The sequence below is a fragment of the Xenopus tropicalis genome, chromosome 1 (genome assembly GCF_000004195.4).
Source record: "Xenopus tropicalis strain Nigerian chromosome 1, UCB_Xtro_10.0, whole genome shotgun sequence".
NCBI lineage: Eukaryota > Metazoa > Chordata > Amphibia > Anura > Pipidae > Xenopus > Xenopus tropicalis.
The window spans coordinates 174073443-174099692 of record NC_030677.2 but is presented as its reverse complement, the minus strand read 5'-3'; the positions used below and the strand labels follow the sequence as shown (position 1 = coordinate 174099692).

General features: G+C 35.9%; 1 protein-coding gene across 3 annotated transcripts in view; it reads left to right on the top strand.

Moving 5' to 3' along the window:
- fer (fer (fps/fes related) tyrosine kinase) overlaps positions 1 to 22974 on the top strand; it is an 86783-nt gene extending 63809 nt beyond the window's left edge. For all 3 annotated transcript variants that reach the window (XM_012962969.3, XM_012962967.3, XM_012962975.3), the window contains 3 exons: positions 11666 to 11820; positions 19627 to 19749; positions 21701 to 22974. In XM_012962969.3, the coding sequence (XP_012818423.1) occupies positions 11666 to 11820; positions 19627 to 19749; positions 21701 to 21843 (421 nt within the window). In that variant the 3' untranslated portion in view covers positions 21844 to 22974. The remainder of the gene's footprint in view (positions 1 to 11665; positions 11821 to 19626; positions 19750 to 21700) is intronic.
- Positions 22975 to 26250: the final 3276 nt, after the last annotated feature.

Sequence of the window (26250 nt, the reverse complement as noted above, 5' to 3'; positions counted from 1 at the left end):
ACAAATATGTCACTGAAATTGAACGCCAATTGGGGGATGTTGGAGTTTATATTCCGTTGAGAGGTGATCCAACTGAGTCCTTTAAACGGGAGTTGGATCTCCTATTAAAAAATGCAGTCCAATCTAAGGTAATCACTATGTCTACATCACAATATATGTGGATAGATTTCCCTATAATACCTGTTATATATGTACTACCTAAAATACATAAGGACCCTGTCAATCCACCGGGTAGACCTATAGTAGCTGGAGTGGGTTCACTAACCAGTAATATGGCTGAGGTCCTAGATAAAATACTTAGTCCTTTAGTTCAGAAGACACGTTCATATATACGGGATACTCATGATTTCCTACAAAAATTGTCTAATGTAGGTGAACTGACTGGGGAGGTGTGGTTGGTGACCTTTGATGTCACCAGCCTCTATACATCTATACCTCATATTGAAGGGATTATGGCGGTAAAGATGCTTTTGATGAGAAGTTTCGGGACAGGTCTTATCTGCAGATACGGGGGACGGCCATGGGCTCTAAGGTCGCCCCAGCCTATGCCAACTCATTTATGAGTTGGTTTGAGGAGGAACACGTCTATCATAATGTACTTTACGCTATGCATTGTGTTGCATGGTGGAGGTACATCGATGACGTGTTTCTCCTATGGCGGGGTGACCTGGAGTCCCTGTCCGTCTTCCGTGATCAGATAAATGGGGCCCATCCAGATATTCAATTTACAATGACAACTGATATCCACAAAATAGTCTTTTTGGATGTAGAGATAAGTAGGAGTGAACAAAAATTCTTTACACGCATATATACAAAACCCACTGACCGTAACCAGTTGTTAAGGTTTGATAGTTTTCACCCTATATCTGTTAAAAAATCTATTCCCATTAGTCAATTTTCACGGGTTTGTAGGATAGCTAACGATCCAGATATTGTTACAGAGGACCTAGGAAAAATGGATAAAAAATTTAACAAATATGGGTTACCCTAAACATATTCTTCAAGAAGGGCTATCTAAAGTAAGTGGACATGGGGGGGATTGGTCAATTAAAGAAATGCAAATCTATACAACGGATGACATTTGTTTCCCAATATCATGCATAAAGTGGCCGGTTACAGTCTATTTTGCAGAAGCACTGGCATTTATTAAGGGAGTCATATCCCTCCATTGAAACATTTCAACACGCTCCTATGATGTCTTATCGCAGGGGCAATTCTATAGGAGGTAGATTGATAAGAGCTGAGGTCCCTCCTGTACCACGAAAACTTACTTTCCTAGGTTCACCTAGAGAAGGCATGTATAGATGCAAAGGTTGCACTCAATGTCGTTTTGTATTGATAGGACCACAATTCACTGACCCCTGTACAGGAAGATCATATAAGATACGTGGACATCATACATGTGACACCAATTTTGTGGTCTACATGTTAGTTTGTCCATGTAATTTAATTTATATTGGAGAAACGATTCAAAAAGTAAAGGATAGGTTTTCACAACACAGATCAACGGTAAACACTGGTAACAGGATTCTCCCAGTATCTAGACCCTGTTTGGAATTAGGACATACATCTGATGATCTGAGGTATTGGGTCATACAACATGTCCCTGTTCCTAGGAGAGGTGGAGATCGGGTTAAACTTCTTAAAAAAACTGAAGTAGAATGGATTCACCGTTTAAATACACTGGCCCCAAATGGGTTAAATAGGGATTTTGATTTACATTTATTTTTGTAATATCTTTGTAACATCTTTATATTTCCAATGTTTCATTGCTTCATTCTTTATTTTTCTTATTATTTCTTTATAAAAATGTTTAGGCCAATAATGAATAATTAGGTAGCATTTAAATTCTATGCCCAGCCTCTAATATATCGTTTTTGCCAAGCTTTATTCTAATAACATGTGTGTCTAGGTACTACTGTTTGGTATTTTGACAGTTCCTTACATTGATAAGTTTTCATTATCTGTGTAATATGCAGAACTGATGTGCCGGCTTCCGTGTAGATCGAATACATTGTGTATTCTGTCTCCATGGCGACCCGTCACGTCACTTCCTGCATTCAGCTATACAAGGAAGTAACAGATTGTACGAATGATTGATTATGCTTAGCCACGAGGTACGCTTGAGAAAGGGGGTGAGATACCCTCGAAACGTCGCGTAGATGTGGCATAACAGACTGTATAATTGTTATACTGCTTTGAATGGCCATTGTATTTTTTTAATGACGCTTTAATAAAAGCTAAGTTTTAAGCTTTTGGAGTGCGGCTCAGTTGGAAAACATATATATATATATATATATATATATATCTATATATATCTATTCCAATGACGGCACTCACCAATCGCAAACCACGCGCCGGGTGCTCACCAAAAATATTCACATTGCTGCAGCAGAAAGCACTCACGGCTCCAATTGTTCAAAAATATCAAAATAGTTTTATTGCTCCACACTCACATCGACGCGTTTCGATCCACAAGTGACCGTCGTCAGGATAGTACCCAGAAGTGACCACGGTGTTTAAATAGTGCATACAACCAATCATTATACATACCCAATTAAGCATGATAATATATCTAAATTCATGCCCTCCCATTTAAAGGGGAGATAACAGTGCTAATTTATATACCTATCTATCATAGTGTTTCCCTCATATTAATAAAAAACATGATTAAAAAGTGAATAAATAGTGATTAAGATAAATAGTGATTAAAACAAAGAGAGGTTATACGTAAATATTCAAGAGTTTCACAATCACATAAGCATCATAATTAGTCAGGGGCTACCCAGAGGAGAAAGAGCTTTCCAGCCAAAATAAGATAAAAATAATTTTATATCAAGGGATCTAAGCTTATAAATCCCCGCTGGATTACCTATAGTATTCAAAGTCCCCTCGCAACCATCTGCCATTCGCAAACCCCTACTAAAAGGAAACCCTGATAGTTACGACAATCTCTAAAGGTCAAAAACATCTCATGATCAAAGCAAATATATTTCAATAAGATGCTCTTATTTGAGCCATCACATAATTCATGAGAAATCTTAAGGAACCCGATACGCCTCACAAAAAACATGATAATGATTGCATTTCATTTAGCCCCCGAGGGGCTATGGTGTCCAGCATATGTATCCATCTTGCCTCTTTTTGTAACAATCTTTTGGCTCGATCACCACCCCTAGGCATTATTGGTACATGATCAATCAAAATCGCCCGGAGTGTGGGAAGTGGATGTTTCATCAACATGAAATGTCTCGCTAGAGGGGTATCCGCTTTACCCGTGGTGAGTGCCGACCGTATAGTCGATCTATGATTGTTCATCCGCAGCCGAAATGGAGTAATGCATTTCCCAATGTAATACAGTCCACATGGACAAGAAATACAATAAACAACGTACTCAGATAGGCAAGTCAATCTGTATCGTATTTGGAAGCGTTTCCCTCGGTGTGGATGTGAAAAGGAGTCACCATATATATATATATATATAATTTATTAACAGGGATTAACACCAGGATAAACTTGCTACAGAGCTTTTACACTCACAAAATTAAAAATTATTTCATAGTTTTGAAACTTTCACCTTGTTCGTCCCTCAAATAACTCTGAAGCCTCTTTATGAAGAAAGGTCATTTTCCTGTTACTAAAGGTTAGGACTTTCTCTTCAGAGCATCTTTAACCCAGTCACTCTGCTTCTTGTTGGGTGCTTTACTAGGTTTTTATTTTGTCCACCACTTTGTAGTTGAGTATTACTTTTTTAAAAGATAAACTACATTGGTATTTGTTGTAATGCAATCAGTACTTTAGTTATATAGTCCAGGCCTCAAAGATTTAAGATGTCTCTTTATATGCAATTTGTTACTTATGTATTTGGCAGATTTACTTTTATGGTGTTTCATAACTGTTAAAACATTTTTGTTTTGTTAACCTGTTATGTTTTTTTTCTTTTTTTTTCTACGAATAAGTTCATGAGTATTAAGGGTGTAATAAAATTTGATGAAAGAAAATCTTTTTATCACCATGGCAATGCTAATTTGTATTCCAGTACAGTGTGTTTTGTCTCCTGGTGCTTCCTCGCTCAATGTTTCCTGAGTATAATAATGGGAAACTCATAAATGTGTAATATTCATCTTATATTATTTGTAGTTGATAGCGACTGTCATTACATAATCTTTTATTTGTGCTGACAGCAATTGTAAATTATTATTTAATGAGAATACTGAAGTAATAGCAAAGAAACTCCAAGCATGAATAAGTGGCAGAGAGAGAACTAGAACTGGCCAAGTAGATATATTTATTGCAAAATTAATGAAATTATATATCTCAGACATAATTCAGCTTGACTCGTGTGTCCTGAAGCCTGTGCTGCTTTGCAGAAAAAAATGGCAGAGCTTGAATATAGGATTGCACAGTTCTTTTTATGCCCACTTCAACTCTAGTTGAGTTGTTCCTCTAGTCACCCATATTTGGGTAGCATTTTAAGCTCTCCTTTATCCAAAATGTCTTTACCATATGTGTGGGAAGGGTATTTAGCAATGCTATATGTCTGTATGTATATAAAATGAAAATTAGTTGCACTCTCACTTCAGGATACATTGCCTGGGTACAAACTGCAAGAGAACATGTACAGAAGAAGAAAAAAAAGGCAATGCACTCACAGGACTTAAAAAATGAGGAAAATATAGTTCTATAGTCCTCAAAGGAGACTGAAATGTTGGTACTTTAATAAAACCATAGTTTGCTTACTTCAAGTGCATTGCCTTGTTATCATTATAGTGGAGGAGTGTGTGTAAAGATAACTGTCTCCATTCCTAAAATTTCAGTCCTTACTAATTACATTAACATTTATTTATAAAGCGCCAACATATCCCACAGCTCTGTACTACAGTCTCACTGCCACTGAGTATGATTAAAGGAGAACTAGACCCTAAAGATGAATATGGCTAGAAAGTCCATATTTTATATATTGAACATATTGCACCAGCCTAAAGGCTATATAGGTAATGATCCAGGACTTTTAAGTATTGTCACAGGGGGTCACCGTACTGTATTTTGTTAGCAGTGTCAGTGACATTCATGCTTAGTGCAATTGGGCAGCTGTTGAGAAGCTAAGCTTATGGGTTGTCGCATAAAATAAGCCTTGTCTGTCATAGAACCTGATGCTACAGGGTTAATTATTAAATTCTGATGCTAATTGCACTGGTTTTTAGAGCTGGCATGTACTAACAATCTATAACACTTAATAATTACCTTTATACTGTGACATTTAAATTCTATATATACAGTATATTGTGAGTGGGTCCCTAAGATGAGTAAGTGACAGCAGCACAGAGCATGTGCAGGGAATCAGCAGGGAAGAAGATGGGGAGCTACTGGGGCATCTTTGGAAGCACAGACCTTCCCTGCTAAAGGGCTGGGGTTGCTTTGGGCTGGTACAGAAACGCAAAACATAATGTAAAACATTTCTTCCCTACTTCTGTAGTTAAGCTTTTGTTCTCCTTTATGGTAGACTCAAATATTAAACCTGTTTCATAATTTTATTGTTTAAATATTTCCAACTTATAATGCAAGAATTAACATTGTCATTTACATCCATCTCTTCCCTAGCTCACACATACAGCTCAGCAGTATACAGTATTTTAAAGGGGAAGGAAAGGCTAAGTCACTTGGGGGTGCTAAAATGTTAAGCACCCCCAAGTGACTTGAATCGCTTACCTCGTACCCAGGGCTGGTGCCCCTATTAGGAGAAAACCGCACCAGCCCGGGGCACCTGGGGCGATTCGCTTCCTCCTTCCGCCTTCGTTTCCCCTAGACTCCGAGTCCGGCGCATGCGCAGTAGAGTGAAAAAGCCGACTTCTCTGTTAAAGTTCGGCTTTTCACTCTACTGCGCATTCGCGCGCAGCGAGAGAGGAAGGAGGAAGCGATCGCTGCTACCCCGGGCTGGTGCTGTTTTCTCCATACAGGGGCACCAGCCCGGGGTAGAAGGTAAGCGATCTAAGTCACTTGGGGGTGCCTAACATTTTGGCACCCCCAAGTGACAGCCTTTCCTTCTTCTTTAAGTATAATTATATTTTGGACTTGGGGAGTAAAGCAAGGCTGCCCACACAACTTCTGTGCAACTAGTACCCTAGTTAGATATGAGCAAAGGATTTAATATAATTTACATTTCTTTAGTTTATCTTGCGTATAAATATGAATTTTCTCACAAGCATGAAAATAGTTCTTTGGAGATACCAAATAAGGGCTGTGATTAGCTATTTGGTAGCCCCATGTGGACTGCTAACCTGTAAGAGGAAGTAAAATTGCTTCCAAATTTTGCCTCTGAGCCAAAGATTTGAAAATGGGTGAGCAACATGTTGTTTGCGAGCCACTGGTTGGGGATCACTGGTCTAAACCTATAAGGCTACCAAGTCCTGGGCTTTGATCCAATGTTATCTTACCAAACCTTTATTGAAAAAGTAAGGGCATTTGTTGTTTTCAAAACGTTAAGCACATACCTGTGCAGATTATACCATATTAAAATGCCTGCTTTCCTATACCTATTGAAATTACTATTTTATTTAGTTTTTTTTAAGTTAAAATGAATAAGTAGGGTTATATCCTTGTAACTGTAGTGTCCAAAGCCTTTGTCATATGGAGTAGTAGTACATGGGCTAATATTGTTTTGTATGTGAAATATATTTCTGAAGGATATTAAAAGTTGCTTTTCCTAAGCCAAGCTTTCTTGGCTGCTGAAAGGAAATTTGCTGAGACAGGAATGAAATTGAATTTCTTGTGGTTATTTAAAGATAAAATGATCAGGTGTTGTATTCCCAGTTTTGTTTTGTGTTTCTCAATACAGTGGAGGCAGTTGTATGACAGGAACATAAATTACATACTCGAGGGGGGATGTGGTTGACAACATTATACTTTTGGTTAAATCTAATGTCTCTTTTTTTTTTTTTTTTATTTATACGAATACTGTTGTTATTAATAGTTGGACTTGAATAGTCCTGTTTTTAGCAAGAGTATTCATAAGTTAAATAAGTATACAAAATCAAGTAATATACAGGAACCAATACAGCCCTGTAGGTCACTAATAGTGCCTTTGTTGCATCTTCCTGGTACTGTTCTAATGGATGCTGCTAGCCTTGTTGGGAAGCAATGGTTGTGTCCCCAATGTTCAGATAGGCACAAAGTGAGTGAATGCTCACCAGACAGCTACAATTGTGGAATCTGTCATCAAAAGGCTTGAAACCTGAAGCAGCACTTTTTAAGGCTACTAAAATACATTATAAATTACTACTGTTTTGCCATTAACATGAATTTGCTAAGCTAAAAGTAAAGTTTAGTAAAGATATATTTAAATGGCTTGCCTGATAAAAATGTGCCTGTATTGAATTCCAGATGTAAAAAATACTGTGTTGTAGTTGAATGAATATACTGTAGGTCAGGCTCTTTCCAGTCGCTGGGCCTCAAGTGGAATTTAAAATTTTTGATGTGTTGCCACGGTGTCTTTCTGGAGGTTTTGATTCAGTATCCAAACATTTCGGGTATGCCACTAAATATTTTATTGCCATCACAGAATGTATATTTGTGTTGGCTGGGGGCAGGGACTTGATCATATACATACACACATAGTACATAGTATGTATCACAAGTGAAATTGGTTAAAGAATAAAAATTTTAAATCACACAACTTACAGAGAGACAGCTTTGTTTTATGAATGACAAATTTAACTTTTCTAAGAATGTAAACTCAAAGCAGCTGCTGTGCTATACTTTATTTTGCATAATATATTAGACCTAAGCATGGATAAATCATAGTCATTCATCAAGGTTGCCATATAATTCCAGCTGCCTACAGTTATGGCGAATGCAATGTTAAAATTCATAAAAAGATTCAAGGTCTGGACCCCATGGGAATTGTTCCCACCAGCTCAAGTATAATCCAATAAACAAGTACATCCAACCAACTCTGTGCACATAATAAGGCATATGGTCACAACCTTTTGACCTATATTACTCATTTTCATTTTCTTTTTTACTTTTAAGTTAAGTAAGTTAGTGTATCAATACCAACTCTCATTGAGAATAATTCTCCTTCACACGCATAATTCGCACACGATAACGTCCAGTAACTACTCTCAGGTAACGTTGCAACTTAGCGAAAACATACATATCATTGTTAAACTATGCTTAACATGGCTTAAATAATTTTGATAAACTAGAAAATGCTCATAAGGAAAGTATAACAAATGCAATGTATGTGCCTGAAATGTCTGATATTTCTTCCCTTTTATATGCATCATCATAATGTACAAAACTGCGAATACTTTATGCTCTGTGTGTATTGAACCTTAATAAAATACAAGTTACAAAAAAAAAAAAAATTCATAAAAGGATAAACCTTTCAAGGGACTGATGCATTTTGTTTTATACGAAAAAAGTATTGGTTGAACTACACTGAGTAAGAAGCAGAAAACTTATTTAAAAAAAAAAAAAAAGCACAGAGAAACTTGAAAATTATATGAAAACAGCCACATTTACAAGGGGCTGGCAAACAAGTGAATGGGGGCAAATTCCTCTGCCTACAGGACTATTCTTTACTTGGTTAACAAAATACTTGGAGTCGCCCCATATGTCTTTAGCCTAAATGTAATCTCCAGAATTTACAGGTGCCAATAAAACACTCACTGGAAGTGGAGAGAAAGGTTTTAACCATCATTTTAGGAAGAAGGCCTTTACTGTAATTACAGGCATGTTACCGAGGCAGACAATCCCTTATTGCAGGGGATTATCATTAGCTTTGGTGTTTAGCATTTTTGGGACATTTTTAAAAAATTATATTCTATGACAGCCATCAGTCAACCTTAATTGATTTATCCATTAAGCATCCTTTCTGTGTGTGTTAAAAATGCGTATAGTGTATGTTTTTGTGTTTCTCAGTGAAAGCAGTCGATGTGTAATTAGTATGTCTAAGTGATAAGTAGTCAGATGGCGCTGAGACATATTTTATATTTACAACCTGGAAGAGAAAGAACAAGAAGCATTCTTAAGAATAATTAATGATGGTGCTGAAAATGGAAGGGAGTCTGTAGCAGTGCCAGAGATGAAAACATGATCACAAAGCATATATAACCCAGGACCTAAAAATAGCTTTATTGTTTAACTGGCTGACTTGTGAGCATAAGATACTGTATAATGCAGTAGAGAATAATGTAAATATATTCTCCAAACTTGTAATGCAGTTTAAATGTATTGCCTATTATCTTTATGTAATACTGTGAATTAGTGTGAACTTTCATTAAAAAAATGGCACAGAATCCATCCATTTCCTTTCAAATATATGCTGGCTACTAAAATATCTAATTACATTTGGTTCTTTGGCTCTGCTTATTGCCATTTTAAAAAGGATGAGCCTCTAATCTTCATAATCATTTGTACAGTTGAAGTATTCCCATACATAGAGGCATTATTTCAGTCACTGCGCAATACCATATTAAACAAGTGAGATTAAATACGTTCTACCTTCAAGAAATGTTGATTGGTGAAATAGGCTTGCAGTCATAAATTGTGAAGTAGGAGAAGCTTATCATTTTTATATTCCCATAGATCATAAATAAAGCATGGAAATAAATGAAGTGTCCCCCTGCATCTGTGGATATGAGCTCTCTTATTCTCTGTTTTATAAAGGCAAATGACTTAAATTGTTTGGTATTGGAAATAGTAGTAGTAAATTTTTGCATTCAAAATATCTCAAAGGGGGATATTGTGTTTCTTACACATTTTAGATCTGTCAAATGACTAGTTCTAGTTAAAGGCCAAAATAATTGCATTTTATAATTGGAAAAATGTTAATATAGGAGACTGACCGAAGTGGCAATAACTTTTCTATAGGAAAAGACAGTGACACCCGGTGTAACTTGGTCTGTGTCTGTAATTTATTCACTGCAGGAGGTTTCAGCAAAACAGGACCTGTTTTTTATCATTTTATACATCATATACAAATTAACATTCATTCTTCTGAAACCAGAACAGAAACCTGCTTTTTCTGAAGTATCTCAGCACCTCAAACCAATATGAGTAAATATTTAACACTTTTTAGCCTTTTTTTCCCCCCCAAGTTCTTGTGGCTGCACCAGTTCCTTTTCTTACTACCTAGACAGACTGCTCACTCCCAGCCCTTTTTCTCAGATGATGACATAATAAAGAAAAACTATAGCCCTAAATAACGTACGTCTCTATAAAAATATATATATTGTATAAACAACTCATAAGAAAAACCCTGCTAAACTATTTTCATGAAAATATACTTTGTTGTTTTTTTTGGTTTTTTTTTTAAATATGCTTTTTTTAGTACAGGTATCGAACTCCTTATCTGGAAACCCATTATGCAGAAAGTTCCAAATTACAGGAAGGTCATCTCCCATAGACTCCATTTTAATCTAATTCACATTTTTAAAAATTATTTCCTTTTTCCCTGTAATAATAAAACAGTACCTTGTACTTGATCCCAACTAAGATATGATTAATCCTTATTGGAGGCAAAGCAATCATATTGGGTTTAATTAATGTTTAAATTATTTTTTTTAGCAGATTTAAGGTAGGAAATCCAAATTACAGAAAAACCCCAGGTCCCAAGCTTTCTGGATAACGGGTCCCATACCTGTAGTATGTGCCATTGGGTAATCCTAAATAGAAAACCATTTTAAGAATAAAGGGCCACCTCTTAGAATCCTGCGATTCACACAAATAAATGTTGGGTCATATCATTTTATCATACTTGGGTTTGTTGTTTTGGATATGCATGTATGTGGGGAATTAATCCACAACATTAGCCATATGTTAGCCACTTACTGGCAGCAGGACTGAAACTCCTTATAAATTCTAATGCCCCTGTAATAAATTACACTCACTGGGCTTTTAGGAAAACTGATGAAATGATTTGTGTTTGAGAAAAAAAAAGGTCCAGTGTTCCAGGATGCTGAGTAAAATAGTATTATGTGCCATTGGCTGATCCTAAATAGACAATTGCCATTTTAAGTATTATGGGCTGCCCCTGGGATTACACGATTCACAGTGCACATAAAGAAACCAAGGCACACATACATGTTAGGTCACATAATCCAATTAATGGACAAAGTTCTGTCTTTTACTCCAGCGCTACTTCCTGTTACAGTTAAAGCTTATTTTCTGTCAGGTGATCTCTGAAGAAGCGCACAGACCATCACAAAAAGAAGGCTCAAGGGCAATATTTACTGAGATATATATTCCAGTTTGGTGAAATACTTTAATAGGCCACTTAATATAATATAAACAATCTGTTGGTTAAGTATTTATTGTGGAGGTTTAGTTTTCCTTTATCTAATGATAACTTACAGACAGATGTCCCCAAATAGCAGCATTTCTTACTGCTGCTTAGATTCATATTTTAGACACTCTAAAAAGTTGTTTTACTGTAAAAGATGTTTACAAGTGAAACATAAAAATTACTGGTAATGTAGAAGTTCCTTCGAGGCAAGATGTAAAGTTTGCATATTTTTTTCTTCTACTACATAATATGTATTTTGTGAAACAAAATGCTTTTTGCTACAGGGTAAATATCACAATCTGTAGAATTACTTGTGTCTGTGCATCTGCTAATCAGAGTAAATGCAATTCTTCCCTGGCACTCTTCTGTTTTTCCTAGGGACCTAGCAGCACGCAACTGCCTGGTAGGTGAGAATAATGTTTTGAAAATCAGTGACTTTGGCATGTCTCGTCAAGAGGATGATGGAATATATTCATCTTCTGGTTTAAAGCAGATCCCAATTAAATGGACTGCCCCAGAGGCTCTCAACTATGGTAAGGAATTTAAAATTATACTTTTAAAAGTACTCCAAGCAGCACGCTCTCAGAATGCATACTGAATGTTTTCTTTTAAGGCCACTGAATGGTATTAGTAGTCACTGAGTACTGAATTTGAATGTATTATCCACATGGTGCTAAAAACCAAACCATGGAAACAGAATGGGCTGATTTAAAAGAAGCCTGTTGAATATATGCCTGCAAGGGGTAGCAGCAAAGTGAATGCAGATGTATTTGATACAGGCCCGCATAAACAATACATGGTGTATTTATTAAAATTTGTATTTGTGTAATTTTCATGGTTTTTTTTTCTACCACAACTAAACTCATTTCTTTAAAGGAACAGTTACACCAAAAAATGAAAGTGTATAAAAGTAACTAAAATATAATGTGCTGCTGCCCTGCACTGGTAAAAGTTGTGTGTTTACTTCAGAAAGCCTACTATAATTTATATAAATAAGCTGCTATGTAGCCATGGAGGCAGCCATTCAAAGGAGAAAAGGCACAGGCACATAGCAGATAACAGATAAAACACTATTGTATTCTACAGAACTTATCTGTTATCTGCTATGTAACCTGTGCCTTTTCTCCTTTTTTCCAGCTTGAATGGCTGCCCCCGTGGCTACACAGCAGCTTATTATATAAATTATAGTAGTGTTACTGTAGCAAACACACCAGTTTTACCAGTGCAGGGCAACAGTGCATTATATTTTTATTGCTTTAAAGCTCTTTCATTTTTTAGTGTTACTGTTCCTTTAAAAAGAAAAAAAAAAAAAAAAGCATGAATTGCCTACTCATTTACTAAAAAACCTAAATATAAAAAGGACAAACAATAAAGATAAGGAACAAATAAGAATACAAAAACCTTGAAATTCCCTAAAACCTTAAAGGTTTTACAGTTTGATAAAGACAGCTACTATTGATTTCTACATTACATTGCCAGTTTTGGTGGCAAGGTTTTATAATAGGGTTTTTGTGGCTTTTACACTTGATAAATAATAATGTTTTAAAGTAATTAACTAAATATACAATTTTTATCGCTAAAAAGTTAAATTCAGAAAAACGGGGGAAAATATCAATGTAATATATCTGCCTTTTAGTGTTAAAATTAAAGGCCATTGGTTTTGGGAATTCTAAATTTTCACGGATAGACATTTGATAAACCGAACACACACGCAATTTACCAATTACTCATGCATTATTTGGACTTTGGGTTTTTATTCAAGAAATGTATAATTTTGTTTCAGGGTAACATTTATTTAATAAATTGTGATGCAAGCATGTGTAGAAGGCATATCTGTCACAGGGCAGCCCAATAAGAAGCCCATGGGTCAGATGTTTTTATGGTTCATTAAAACGTTGCATTGTCTTTTGAGTATGACATCATAACTATAATACCTGCGCCCACAGATGTGATATAGATAATGGACCCAATCCAGAAAAAACATTTCTGGTCTGCTCCAGTTCTGCTCTAGAGTAGTAGGGAGGACAGAATGGTAGTTTCCACTGGGATATTTGCCAGTGAAGAGGTTGATGGTTTTGAAGACTGAGATCATTGATATTCTGTCGATGGGCACTATTCAAATTCTCCAACATGTTTTGTCATCCATTTAACTTTTTTATTTACATTAATTAATAGTGCTACTCCAGCAGAATCTTGAATTAAAATCCATTTTGTGATGTGGGGCTACCATATTCTTAGTTTTCCAGGTGCCCTCAGCCATGTGACTTGTGATACACTTCAGTCACCCATTACTGCTGCACTGCAAGGTGAAGTGATATCATATCCTCCCTCCACCCAGCAGAATAATGGGAAAGTAGCAAGATAACAGTTTCCTGACACCTGTATCACTAACAATGCTCCATGCCCCACCTAGTGGTCGATATGATAACAGCACTCAATAGTAAAAATCCAAATCTGACGAATTTCGGGAAATCGCGGCACCACATATTCCATCCCATCGGCAATTTACATTCAAGCCGGTGGGATGGCATATTGGGGAGATTAGTCGCCTGCAACAAGGGAGATTTGTCGTGGGCGACTATTCTCCCTGTCTACCATGGCCCTTACCCAGTTACATGGGAGTAGGAGAAAAAAAAATTAGAAAGCAGTTCTAATGAGTAGCGCTGGCTCCTTCTGAAAGCTCAGACTCAGGCACAATGGCTGCCTACACACCAATATTACAACTAAAAATATCCATTTATGCATTTAAGAACAACATTTTAAATGGTAGAATGTAAATAGTGTAATATAGTATTAAATCATAAAATACGTTAATCACAGCTTTTTCAAATAAGTGGCATTTTTGATCTCTGTGATAACATATTATTCTAATAAACCATTCCAGTGTTCTTTGCCCACTTTTTTTCAATGTTAAGAATACAGTTAAGTATTGCATATACTTATGAAATGAATGAAGTGTAGAATTATAGCATGCCTGGTTCTCAGGGAAATTGATAAGTAGATAAGAAAGCCAGTGTGACTTCCACTGGCACTTTAAAGAGGCTTAATTATGGTTAAATTAGTCTAAATAACTATTTATCACAGCTGGAACATGCACTCAGTATAAGTGCACACTAAATCCACTAATCTCAAATATTTTTCATATTTATTGTAAACTAATGGTTTAGTTCAGTGACCTTTATAAATATAGATTGTTATTCTTCAAATCATATATAAGCTCTGAAAACAAAATAATCTATAAATCCATTAAAGACTGCCTACAACAGAGCTTAGAGAAATCTTAAACAATTGTCCCTTATTTCTTGGGCATATTTTGTGAGCATTGCATTTATAATTGTTATCTTAAAGTCAGCCGCTTCTTACAGATACTACTATAGTTTGAATGTAAAGATATACATGGATTTAAGAACGCTTGATGTACGAGAACTTGTCGTTTATATTTAAAATAGTTTGGCAGTGAGTTGGGTTTTTTCCCATTGATTACATGCAAAGACTATAAACAATATGTCTTGTTAACTACCTAGTCTAGCTTCTTGGTGAGTGCTAATTTTGACCTAACATTAACATACAAAATTTGATTACAGAAACCAATGGCCCAGGACCATATTTACTGCACTGAATTCCCTTTCCATAGTAAACATAGTTTAATCTTTGCATTTCAACATTAATTAAACTTGGAGTAGAGACCAGTAAAGTTTATGATCAGATATATTTAAAACATTTTATATGTGGGCCTAAGTAAAAAAAATCTTAACAACCATCTATAAAGTGGGCTGTTGTGTATCATTGAGTTTTACTTTGACAGTTCTATTGCTTTGCATATATTTCTTCTATTTTCAAAGATAAAGTAAAGTTAAAGTCTATTCTGTTCTGTTTCAAATGTGCTCTATGATTTAAACATCTATTTTTGCTGTTTTCTAATAAATGTAACAGACTTCACCTTAGGTATTTTTTTTAAGAAGCTGATTGTTTTCAGTCACCTATCCACAAGTGACTCTAGAAAACAATGCATATCTAGTGTAATTTATACATTTATTACTTTTCACACATTCAAGCTGGAAAAAGAATAAACAATATCTACGTAGCAGATAACAGATAAACTCTGTAGAATACAGTAGTGTTTTATCTGTTATCTGTTTGTGCCTGTGCCTTTTCTCCTTTGAATGGCTGCCCCCATGGCTACACAGCTGCATTTTTAATACAAACTATAGTAATGTTTCTGAGGCAAACACACCAGTTTTACCAGTGCAGGGCAGCAGTACATAATATTGGAATTACTTTTATACATTTTCATTTTTTGGTGTTACTGTTCTTTAAAGGAACAGTAACACCAAAAAATGAAAGTGTATAAAAATAATTAATATATTATATACTATTGCCCTGCACTGGTAAGGGCTCTGGCACACGGGGGAGATTAGTCGCCCGCGATTAACTCCCTGTTCGCGGGCGACTAATCTCCCCGAGTTGCCTACCCCTGCCATCCCACCGGCGAACATGTAAGTCGCCAGCGGGATGGCAGACGCGGCGGCGCGATTTCGCGCAAATCGCCGAAAAAGACTCGCGAGTTGTGTGTTTTCTTCATAAACACTACAGCAGTTTATATAAATACCCTGCTGTGTAGCCATGGGGGCAGCTATTTAAATTGAAAAAAGGAGAAAAGGCACAGGTTACTAAGCAGATAACAGATAAGTAGCAGATTCCCATTGTATTCTACACAGTTTATCTGGTATCTTCTTATGTAACCTGTGCCTTTTCTCCTTTTTTCAATTGAAATGGCTGCCCCCATGGCTACACAGCATCTATTTCTATTAACTATAGTAGTCTTTCTGAAGCAAACACGCAACTTTTACCAGTGCATTGCAACAGTACATTATATTTTAATTATTTTAAAACATTTTTTTTTTTTTTTTTGTGTTACTGTTCCTTTAAGCTAGCCATACACAGGCTAACAATGGGTCCTGTCTTAGCCACTCCTATCCAAGTTTTTCCCATACACAGTTCTAAATGACTGCTTTTTTTAATCAATATGTTCCCATGGATCAGCCACATATTTAACAGGCAGGTTTAAAAAAAATCCTATTATGCAAGGACTCCATTGGACCGTTTATGCTGCCTTCTTATGGCTTTGCAATGGCCAGGGGCATGGGGGCCAAACAGTTGGATAAACCCCATTTGGCTTACTAACTGTATGTGAAAATCTGGCAAAAGGCTGCTCTTTTGGTGACCTCCTCTAACAAAAGAGATTTCTCTGTATGACCCACCTACAATTAATTGGGAACTATTATGATAAATAGAATTTCATAAATGGTCCTGTACTCCCCCACTTCTTCCTGTTACAGTTAGAGCTGCATTATTTCCTGTCAGGTGATCTCTAAGGGAGCACACAGCCCATCACTAAATGACGGCTCAAGGGAAACAATGTAAAAGGGCAATATTTACTGATATATATTGCAGTTTGATAAGATACTTTAATAGGTCACTTTTATATCTTATTATCTGTTGGTTAACTAGTCATTATATCGTTTTCATTTAAAGGGATTCTGTCATGATTTTTATGGTGAAGTTTTTACTACTATATTACACTGTTCACATTGGAAATAATTTAAACATTAAAAATTGTATTCTTGAACCAATAAATGTATTTTTAGCTAAATTTTTGGTGTGTAGGCGCAATCTCAGTGCAAAGTACTTGATTCTGAGCTTTCAGTAGTAGCCAGTGCTACACAATAGAACTGCCATGACTTGGCTGAGCCAGACTTGGATTTTTACTATTGAGTGCTATTCTCTTATATACCACTAGCGGGGCATGGAAGCATTTTTAGCAATGCGGGTGTCAGGTAGCTGCTATCTTGCTTCCTTCCCATTGTTCTGCTGATTGGCTGCTGTGGGAAAGGGAGGGGATGTTATCACTCCAGCTCAGCAGTAAAGTGTGACTGAAGTTTATCAGAGCACAGGGTACCTAGAAAACTAAGAATATATCTAGCCCTATGTGAGATTTCAAAATTAAATTTTGAAAAATGTTTGTTCTTTTGAAAATAAGATTTCAATGCAGGATTCTGTTCGAGAAGCTCTATTAACTAATGTGTTTTGTAAAGAATATACATTCCCATGACAAAATTCCATTTAAGCAATCTGCCTGAATATGCAGGATTCAAGTCTTTATTTCCATGAGATGAAGTCTATACAGGTGTAGGATCCCTTATCCAGAAACCCGTTATCCAGAAAGTTTTGAATTACGGAAAGGCCATCTCCCATAGACGCCATTATTAAGAAATAATTCAATTTTTTTTAAATGATTTCCTTTTTCTCTGTAATAATAAAACAGTACCTGTACTTGATCCCAACTAAGATATAATTACCCCTTATTGGGGGCAGAACAGCCCTATTGGGTTTATTTCATGGTTAAATGATTCCCTTTTCTCTGTAATAATAAAAAAGTACCTGTACTTGATCCCAACTAAGATATAATTACCCCTTATTGGGGGCAGAACAGCCCTATTGGGTTTATTTCATGGTTAAATGATTCCCTTTTCTCTGTAATAATAAAACAGTACCTGTACTTGATCCCAACTAAGATATAATTACCCCTTATTGGGGGCAGAACAGTCATATTGGGTTTATTTCATGGTTAAATGATTCCCTTTTTCTCTGTAATAATAAAACAGTACCTTGTACTTGATCGCAACTAAGATATACATAATCCTTATTGGAGGCAAAACAATCATATTGGCTTTAATTACTGTTTAAATAATTTTATTAGCAGACTTAAGGTAGGAGATCCAAATTGTGGAAAGATCCCTTATCTGGAAATCCCTGGGTCCCAAGCATTCTGGATAACAGGTCCTACATTTTTAGTTTCATGATAGTTCCCCTTTAAAGTCAAATCCAACAGACAAATTATTTGTTTTTAAATTGCAGTTGGGATCATTATATATTTCCCCACAGTCATACATTTTAACATAATTAAAATTCATATCCTTTAATACAAAAGTAAATTAATTTTGTGAAACATATTTACAAATGGCACCATTTTTTATTTAGTGCTAAAAATGGTTTTTCTCTATGAATAGCAGGTATACAAATGATTTAAAGCTAGATGTAATTACTATATTTCATTTGAAGATATCTGTGGTGAGTGTTATTTACATGCAAACAAAATGTTGGATGCGTGTAACAGGCAGAACATGCAAGGAAGGAATATTCTGCAAATACGAATAGCTGTCGCACTAGCTATCAATTTTGTTTAGTAAACCAAAGAAAAACCTGAAAGCTAAATTCAATCTCTGTGACAATATAGGGTGATTAAATGCACAAGGAAGGTCCAGATTTACGTATTGACCCCTATGAATAATGGCACGTGGGCAGGTTGTAGCCTTAGCCCTTATTCTTGGTTGCCCCTAAAGAGATTTTAATGGCGAGCTCTTTAAGGCACTTTAATATTATGCTTTTGTGGCTACTTAACTTTCACCCAGAAACTGTAATAAAAGTCCCTTTCAAATTAAGCAAGAAACTGATTTTATTTTTTTAATTAAAAGATTGATACTTGTTATAAACTCATTTACAAATCTCCATGCCTCAGACACTGCAATCACTTCACTTCGGCCCTTCATAGATGTCTCTGCTCCTCTCACATGTCTCCTCCCTCCTCACTCTCTCTAATTACATAGTGTGGGAGTCAGGTACCCCTTTCTGACAAATACCATTCATTTTGGCATAAAGCAAAGCTTGCCTTGATATAGATTGTAAGCTCTACGGGGCAGGGACCTCCATCCTCTTGTGTCTGACTTTCAACTTATTGCAACTGTATCTTGTATTTTTTTTGTATTTATTGTTATACTTTGTATTTATTTATTATTATCTTAATAACCCCCTGTTTGTATTAATCTATTCTACTGTACAGCGCTGCATACATAAGTAGCACTTTATAAATAAAGTTATACATACATACATACATAGGTTTCCACAAAATGACGCAGTCCGTGTGCTCTAATTGTGGATTCCTAAAGAACAAAGGAAATGTGATTTCAATAATTTATATAGTGTAAGTATAGTTTATTTTGCTGAACTTAATAAATAGGATTTGGAATTATTTCATAGGTAGCAATGCTGTTTTCAGCGTGTTTTTAGTTTCTCTACAGAATATATTAATATTTAACTTATAGGTTTGGTTAAAAATATACAGATGAATAAAAATTTAGTCTCAGTAGCATAAAGAGAAATCAGAAATGAATGTAATAAAGGTGGCAGTCAATTTTAAGAAATGACAATTTTTCATCCTTCTATCTTACCTTAAAACCTGTTAATTTATTTTTTTAATTAATTTCTTTAATCCTCTCAAGGCCGGTACAGTTCGGAGAGTGATGTATGGAGTTTTGGAATACTTCTCTGGGAAACATTCAGCTTAGGAGTGTGCCCGTACCCAGGAATGACCAATCAGCAAGCACGTGAACAAGTGGAAAAGGGTTAAGTAACATTCATAACTTACAAGGGCAGCGTAGGACTGGGACCCCAGGGGCCCACCAAAAACTTTAGACCCTAGGCCCGCTTTCCACCTATTTTTCCTTCTTTCCTCGCCCAACCTCTTTATTCTCCTAGTCTATTTTATTTACATGCTAGCATCTATTCTTCCATCTATTTCTCCTCTTTATTCCCATTCAGAAATAGGAAATAACCATGAAACAGGCCAAATGGTCAGGAGCAGGAAGGCCCACACCTGGGCCCACCAGGAGTTTAGGGGTGCAGGAGGTGCCAAGGGCCTAAACAAATTGGTGTAAAATGTTTTGCATTTTGGGAATAGAGTAAAGAGGTCTATGAGTTTTGGAGGGGTGGTTGCTATCAGTTAATAGGTTTGCAACATTATTGCAATCTCCAGCTATAAGTGGATGACTTGCATAGTTTTATATTGGTAAAGGTCTGCCTTGGAAAGTTTTTTGCCTAATATTGTGATTATGCAGGTGCTCTATTGTCTATTGAAAAAGCATAATACAATACATTTGCCCAAGGGGTTGGCATAACATTGGTCATAGTGGCATTGTAAAATTAAATAGGTAGTAAATTATGTCTTTAACTTGAGAGAAGTGTCTTCTGATAGAAAGCTGTATGAGATTTGCCATTTACTTTAATTATCGGAAGCATTTTATGAGTGAGTTTAAGCCTTTGGTTTAGCAGCTGCCTAATCACATAAACTTTTAAATGCAAGTATCAACTTTTATATATCAACATTATTTGCTAATTTTCTGGCATAAAAATTTAATGCAGGAGTAGCACTTGCATTTTGTGTTCTTTCAGTTTAGGGGCATTTTATGAGGGAAAATAGTTTGATACCCAATATGCTTATGATTTCTCAGGCCACGTGAAATTCAGACAGCCCAAATATGTATAATAATGTGCAAAAGTATTTTATATGGCTGACATGGCTCATGCAAACAATATGCACTGCCTGCAAATGTACTAAGAAGTAAAGTAACCCATGGTAGCCAATAAGATGTTTACTTTTACAGTAAATGCTATTTTTGATTGGTTGTTATAGGCTACTACACCTGGGCTTTTTTGCACCTGGGCAGTAACCCATAGCAACCAAACAGTGGTTCCTTTTTTTAAGCCAGCTGAGAAATTGACACAGAATTGGTGATAAAAGTCAAAGCATCATAAACATAAATGCTTTTCTTCTGAGTAGTTTTTTACTACATATACACATGATTGCCTAAACCGCTTGGCATGTAGAGATATGTAAATACATTGTTACATTTTGTAAATGATATTTTGGCCTCTGCAAGATAAAAAAAAAACACTTAGCTTGTATTACACTTCCCACAAGCTCATAAAAGTGAGGTAACCCACTGATACCAGATATATCTGGGAAATAGATATCCTAGAAGAATTGAATCCAAGGGGATTTTTCTTTTCTGCTACGAGAAGTTGTAGCCACTATATGGCATGATTTGGCTTTCTTTTCCAGTCTTGTCAAATTACCACATTTTACACAAAAAATAAATACATAACAGAGTAATATCTTAATGGTGATGTCCCACAGGGAGATAAGTTGCCCCCATTCCTACCTCCTGCAGGAATCTTCACACAACTTCTACTGGCGATTCACTTTATTGCCATTGGAAACGCATTTCAGTCCCCGTGGGACATCACCCTAAAGGTTTTTGGTCTGTTTGTCAGCAATCTTTTTAAACAGTTTACGCACATTGGTTTGTTTTTGGGCTAATCCTTTGTAAACTAAAAATTCTACTCACTATTCTGGTTTTTTCTTTTGTGGCCCAACATTACAAGTTTGTTGTTTAGCGTTACTTTTGCTTTTTTGAACCCAGCAGAAGTTTTTAAGTTAGGTATTTATAAAACTAAGATTGTTTTTATAAAATGTATGTTATGCCATATAATCTGAATGTTTCTTGCCTTTTTTAGGATACCGAATGTCTGCTCCACAGAATTGTCCTGAGGAAGTGTTCAGAATAATGCAAAAGTGTTGGGAATACAAACCAGAGAATCGTCCAAAGTTCAGTGAAATGCAGAAAGAACTTTCTTTAATCAAAAAGAAAATAACATAGTGGTAACCGGTCATGGACTTTCGTTGTTTTTTTTTTTTTATCCTAGTAGCCTATTCTGGTGTGTTTTTCCCTACACCCAGGGACTTAACCAAATACTCTGTTTGCTGCCATATTTAGTTTTTCTGCATATGCCTTGATTATTAAATATCATAAAAGGCCCCACCATATGGCAGCATTTTTATGTCTTGTGAGACTTCACTAAACAATGTCAATATAAAAACTTTGTACATATCACCCTAACCTTCAAAGTAATGCACTATAATCCCCAACGTTTTCAAACATTTAACCGCTTACTAGTTCACTAACAGTACTGCACATTGTGCTATTATTTATCATTGTCCATCTTCCGTTTCCAGAGATGGGGATAAAGAAAGCTTAACCTTTGCACCGTCCTATAAGTATGGACCATAGTTTGATGTTGACTAATGTAACTACTGTGGTTTCCTGCCTGCTTTTGTAATAAGAGAATGAACTCTCAAGATTCAGTTTCACAATACCACTGTGACTAGACATTACCCTCTTATCAGTTTGTGTTCCCTTTAATGCACTTTTAAAATACAGTACCTGCGACCTGTATACATCGACTTAGAAACCATTTATTCAACACATTATTTTTTTTAAAATTGGATTGAAAATGGTGTATTGTCAAAAATGAATAATTTAGGGCATTTTAAAGGCTTTTCAGGATCAGCTTAAGGAATAGATATTGTGCTAAACATGCTTTTTGCCTATTGTTTTAATCAGGAAAAATATTTTGTTTTGATATTTCTTTAAACAGGCAAACTGAGGTTTTTTCATGTTTGGTCCTTACGGTAGATAATTACCAGATAAACAGAAGTCCATTATCTAGGAGGATTATCTGTTTGCAAATGAGATAATTAGATCACAAGTAAAGACCAAACTTGGAGTAGATTGACCTCCCTCTCTGCCCTGTTTAGCTCAGTAAATAATGGAACCCATAGATTTTTTGTGATTAGAACAATAGGTGCCAAGTTCAGCCCAAGCCCTATTCATTAAACTGTTGAAGAAAGGCTCATACTGCCTCTTTAAAGGCATCAGACAGCGCTTGTGGCCTTTATATCCCATGTTATGTTATTTGAATTCATTTTAACAAAAGGAACTAAAAGATTTTTTTTTTTTTTTTTTTTTTTTTTACATTTTTATTGTAATCTTCTGTCATTTACTATTTCTAAGAGAAAAAATGTGTTATGCTGTTTTAAGTGGGTCAAAACTTTAGGCAGACAAGACAGAATGTGTTTAATAGTATAAATTAGTATTCATTAGTATTTAAAGCATTCTTCTAAAGAAAATCTTGGCAAAGCTGGTGACAAGATTTAATTTGGTTCCAATCAAAAATGATTACAGAACACTTACTTAGAGAGTGTTTCTCCATTTTAGTGTTTGTAGTAAAGAATATTTACATCACCATTTCAGTGTCCTAAATAGAAAATTGCCATTTTAAGTACTAAGGGCCGCCCCCTGGGATCATATGATTCACACAAACAAGCCAAGGGCACACATACATGTTAGGTCACATCAGCCAATTAATGGACAGAGTTCTGCCTTTTGCTCCCACACTACTTCCTGTTACAGTTAGAGCTGCATCATTTCCTGTCAGCTGATCTCTGAGGGAGCACACAGCCCATCACTAAATGGTGGCTCAAGGGAAAAGGTGTAAAAGAGCAATATTTACTGATATATATTCCAGTTTGGCAAGATTACTTAATAGGCCACTTAGTTTTAATATGATTTAAACTCTGTTGTTTAATTATTCATTCTGGGGGTACAGTTTTAATTGGTCTTATATATTTTATCTATAACAATGTTTACAGTATGTCCTACTTTAAATCTAACAAACAAACCCACAAAAAAGAACTGAAATGTTTACTATATTTGCACAACTGTCTTATTGTAAGAGGATTTTGTTACAATACTGTTGTCACAATAGGGGAAGGGGCAGTGATCGAGTAAGATGGAGCTGTTATACATTAGTGCCCCAACCTATTGAGTCTTTGCTCTGCTACCAAGCCCTACATCATACCTTCAGCAGTAATAAAAGAAGACATATCAGTGACCAATAATTAAATGAACACGTGAGTAGTGCTACAGATATTTATGAGCTGATACTTCAACATTCTACTTCAAAACTGTAGTAAACTTTTTTTTTTTTTTTTCAATTAAAGCTTTCACTGGCATGAGAACATAGAATATACACATCTAATGATTAGGTTGGCCTAGTACTTCTTTCCTCTTGTTCCTGCCTGGCTGCTTCACTGTTATCTATACTTCATGGTATGCCATGAGCACTAGATATATCCATGAAGTCTGCCTTGTTTGTGTGAAAGAGCCTAAAGAAGGAACTCTGGTTGGTTAACCCCCATTCCATTTACTGTATATACTCGAGTATAAGCCTAGTTTTTCAGCACCCAAAATGTGCTGAAAAAGTCACCCTCGGCTTATACTCGAGTCGGGTGCCATGGGTCCCTCCAGACTAGCACCCTCTCTCCTTTGTGTGCAAATTAGGCCACCCGCAACCAGACCCTCCAGTGCCCTGGCCTAGGCTCCCACTTGCAATACTTATTTCCCCTTACGTGTCTTCCGGGACTGGGTCTGCTGCCAGTTTGCCAATGTGCAATGAGCGTGGGGTAGTACTCATATTGTTTTTGTTGACCCTCTTCTCCTTTTCCAGTTTTCTTAGGTAAAATTAGGTACCTCGGCTTATATTCGGATCGGCTTATACTCGAGTATATACGGTACTCTCCTGCCTTACTGTCTTCTTAGCAGAGGAGTAAAGTATAGCCTAACCATTAAGGAAACCTTAGTAAGTGTGCGCAGCCTCCAGAACAGCAACATATTGTATATATTAATCTATGACCTTTTATCTGTGAATGCTGTCACAGACCTGCAGTGTAGTATCTCCCTCTTTAGAACAACAACCGCTATATATAATGAATAAGGAAAGTGCATGTCGATAGTGTTAAAGACCAGAATGGGAATAAAAGCTTTCGAATTGGGAGGGTGGCTCAAGGTAAGCCATTAACGCCAGTAGAGCAAACCTTAGTACTGAATCTGGCCCACAACTAACCATTTTATTCCTAATTATGGAAATGTTTTGCCAAGTGTTGCATGTTACAGTCCTTGTTCTAATGCCCATTCCGTCTGTAGATTAGGCACTGCTTAAACCTGACGTTTTTATTTTTTCTAATTACACTTTTGCCCTAAGACCTGTTGATTGTGTCATTGGTTATCAGCAGATTTACAGAGAGATATATTTTTATAATAATCATTTTTGTGCACAAAACCATAAACATGCATCTGAGTTTGTAGTGTTTAATCATTCATCTTCACATTTACTTATGTTTTTTTTGTTTTTTTTTTTGTTTATGGAATTCAACCTGACTTTTTTTTACTGCAAACACATGTTGTTAATGTGGATATGCCAAATCCATCATTTTAAGATTTGGTCAATACTAAATCCTCCACAAAATATTCACTCAAATACTGTGATTTGCATATTCAGATATGATCAAAATACCCTAAAAAATTGAATCATTCAAAAAAAAAAATTGCCACCTTCTAGAGTCAAGTGCCGCAGACAGTTTGGCATATGGTTCTTCGCACAATTCAGTTAGACTTGAAAGCTACTTGAAATCTGCACAAGGTGCTCAGATTTGGCAAATCCAAAACCCAACTCTAGTTTTTGTGTAGTGTTAGGTGTTAGCAGCTAAAACTCTGTTTCATGTGCAGATATTCCAAATGACATGTTATTAGTCCTGTAGTTCTAATTATGTAGCACTCCATTGGCACCAGTGTCTGGTTGTGTCATTGATTTCCTACCAGTGCTTAAGTTCACTGTAGTGCTCCTGAACTGTTACAGATACCTTTCTAGTGTTCTCTCTCTAATATCTTTTGTATATTTAATATACCTTTCTCACCAGACAGTGGTAATCACTGGACTTGGAGCCCTAGGCTTGCATTTGCGCAGTATGGTAAAACCAACACATTTTACTCTAATGCACATTTTTGAGTCTAAAGGGCATTTTATATATATTTGTATTTTCAAGTAACAGAATAAGACAACAAATCCTTTGTGATGTTGTTGCATTGTTAAACCTTTGAATATCAAACTTGCATGAAATGTTGAAATTATACTTCCAATTGACTTGGCATTTTGACAGGTTTTAGGAGGCAAGTTTTATTTTTTTAAGTTTGGGAAGTCTTGAACAGTAATTTCCGTAATTGAGTAATTTCTCTGAGACTTCCTGGTTCTGCAGTCACAAAAGAAAAAAAAAATCAATACAAGCATTACTTCAAATAACACAAAAGTCTCAAAATAAAAGCAACTTAATGCCCTTGTTTTATTGCCTTTATTAACCTGTGACACAGTGTGTACTGTACTATGCATTA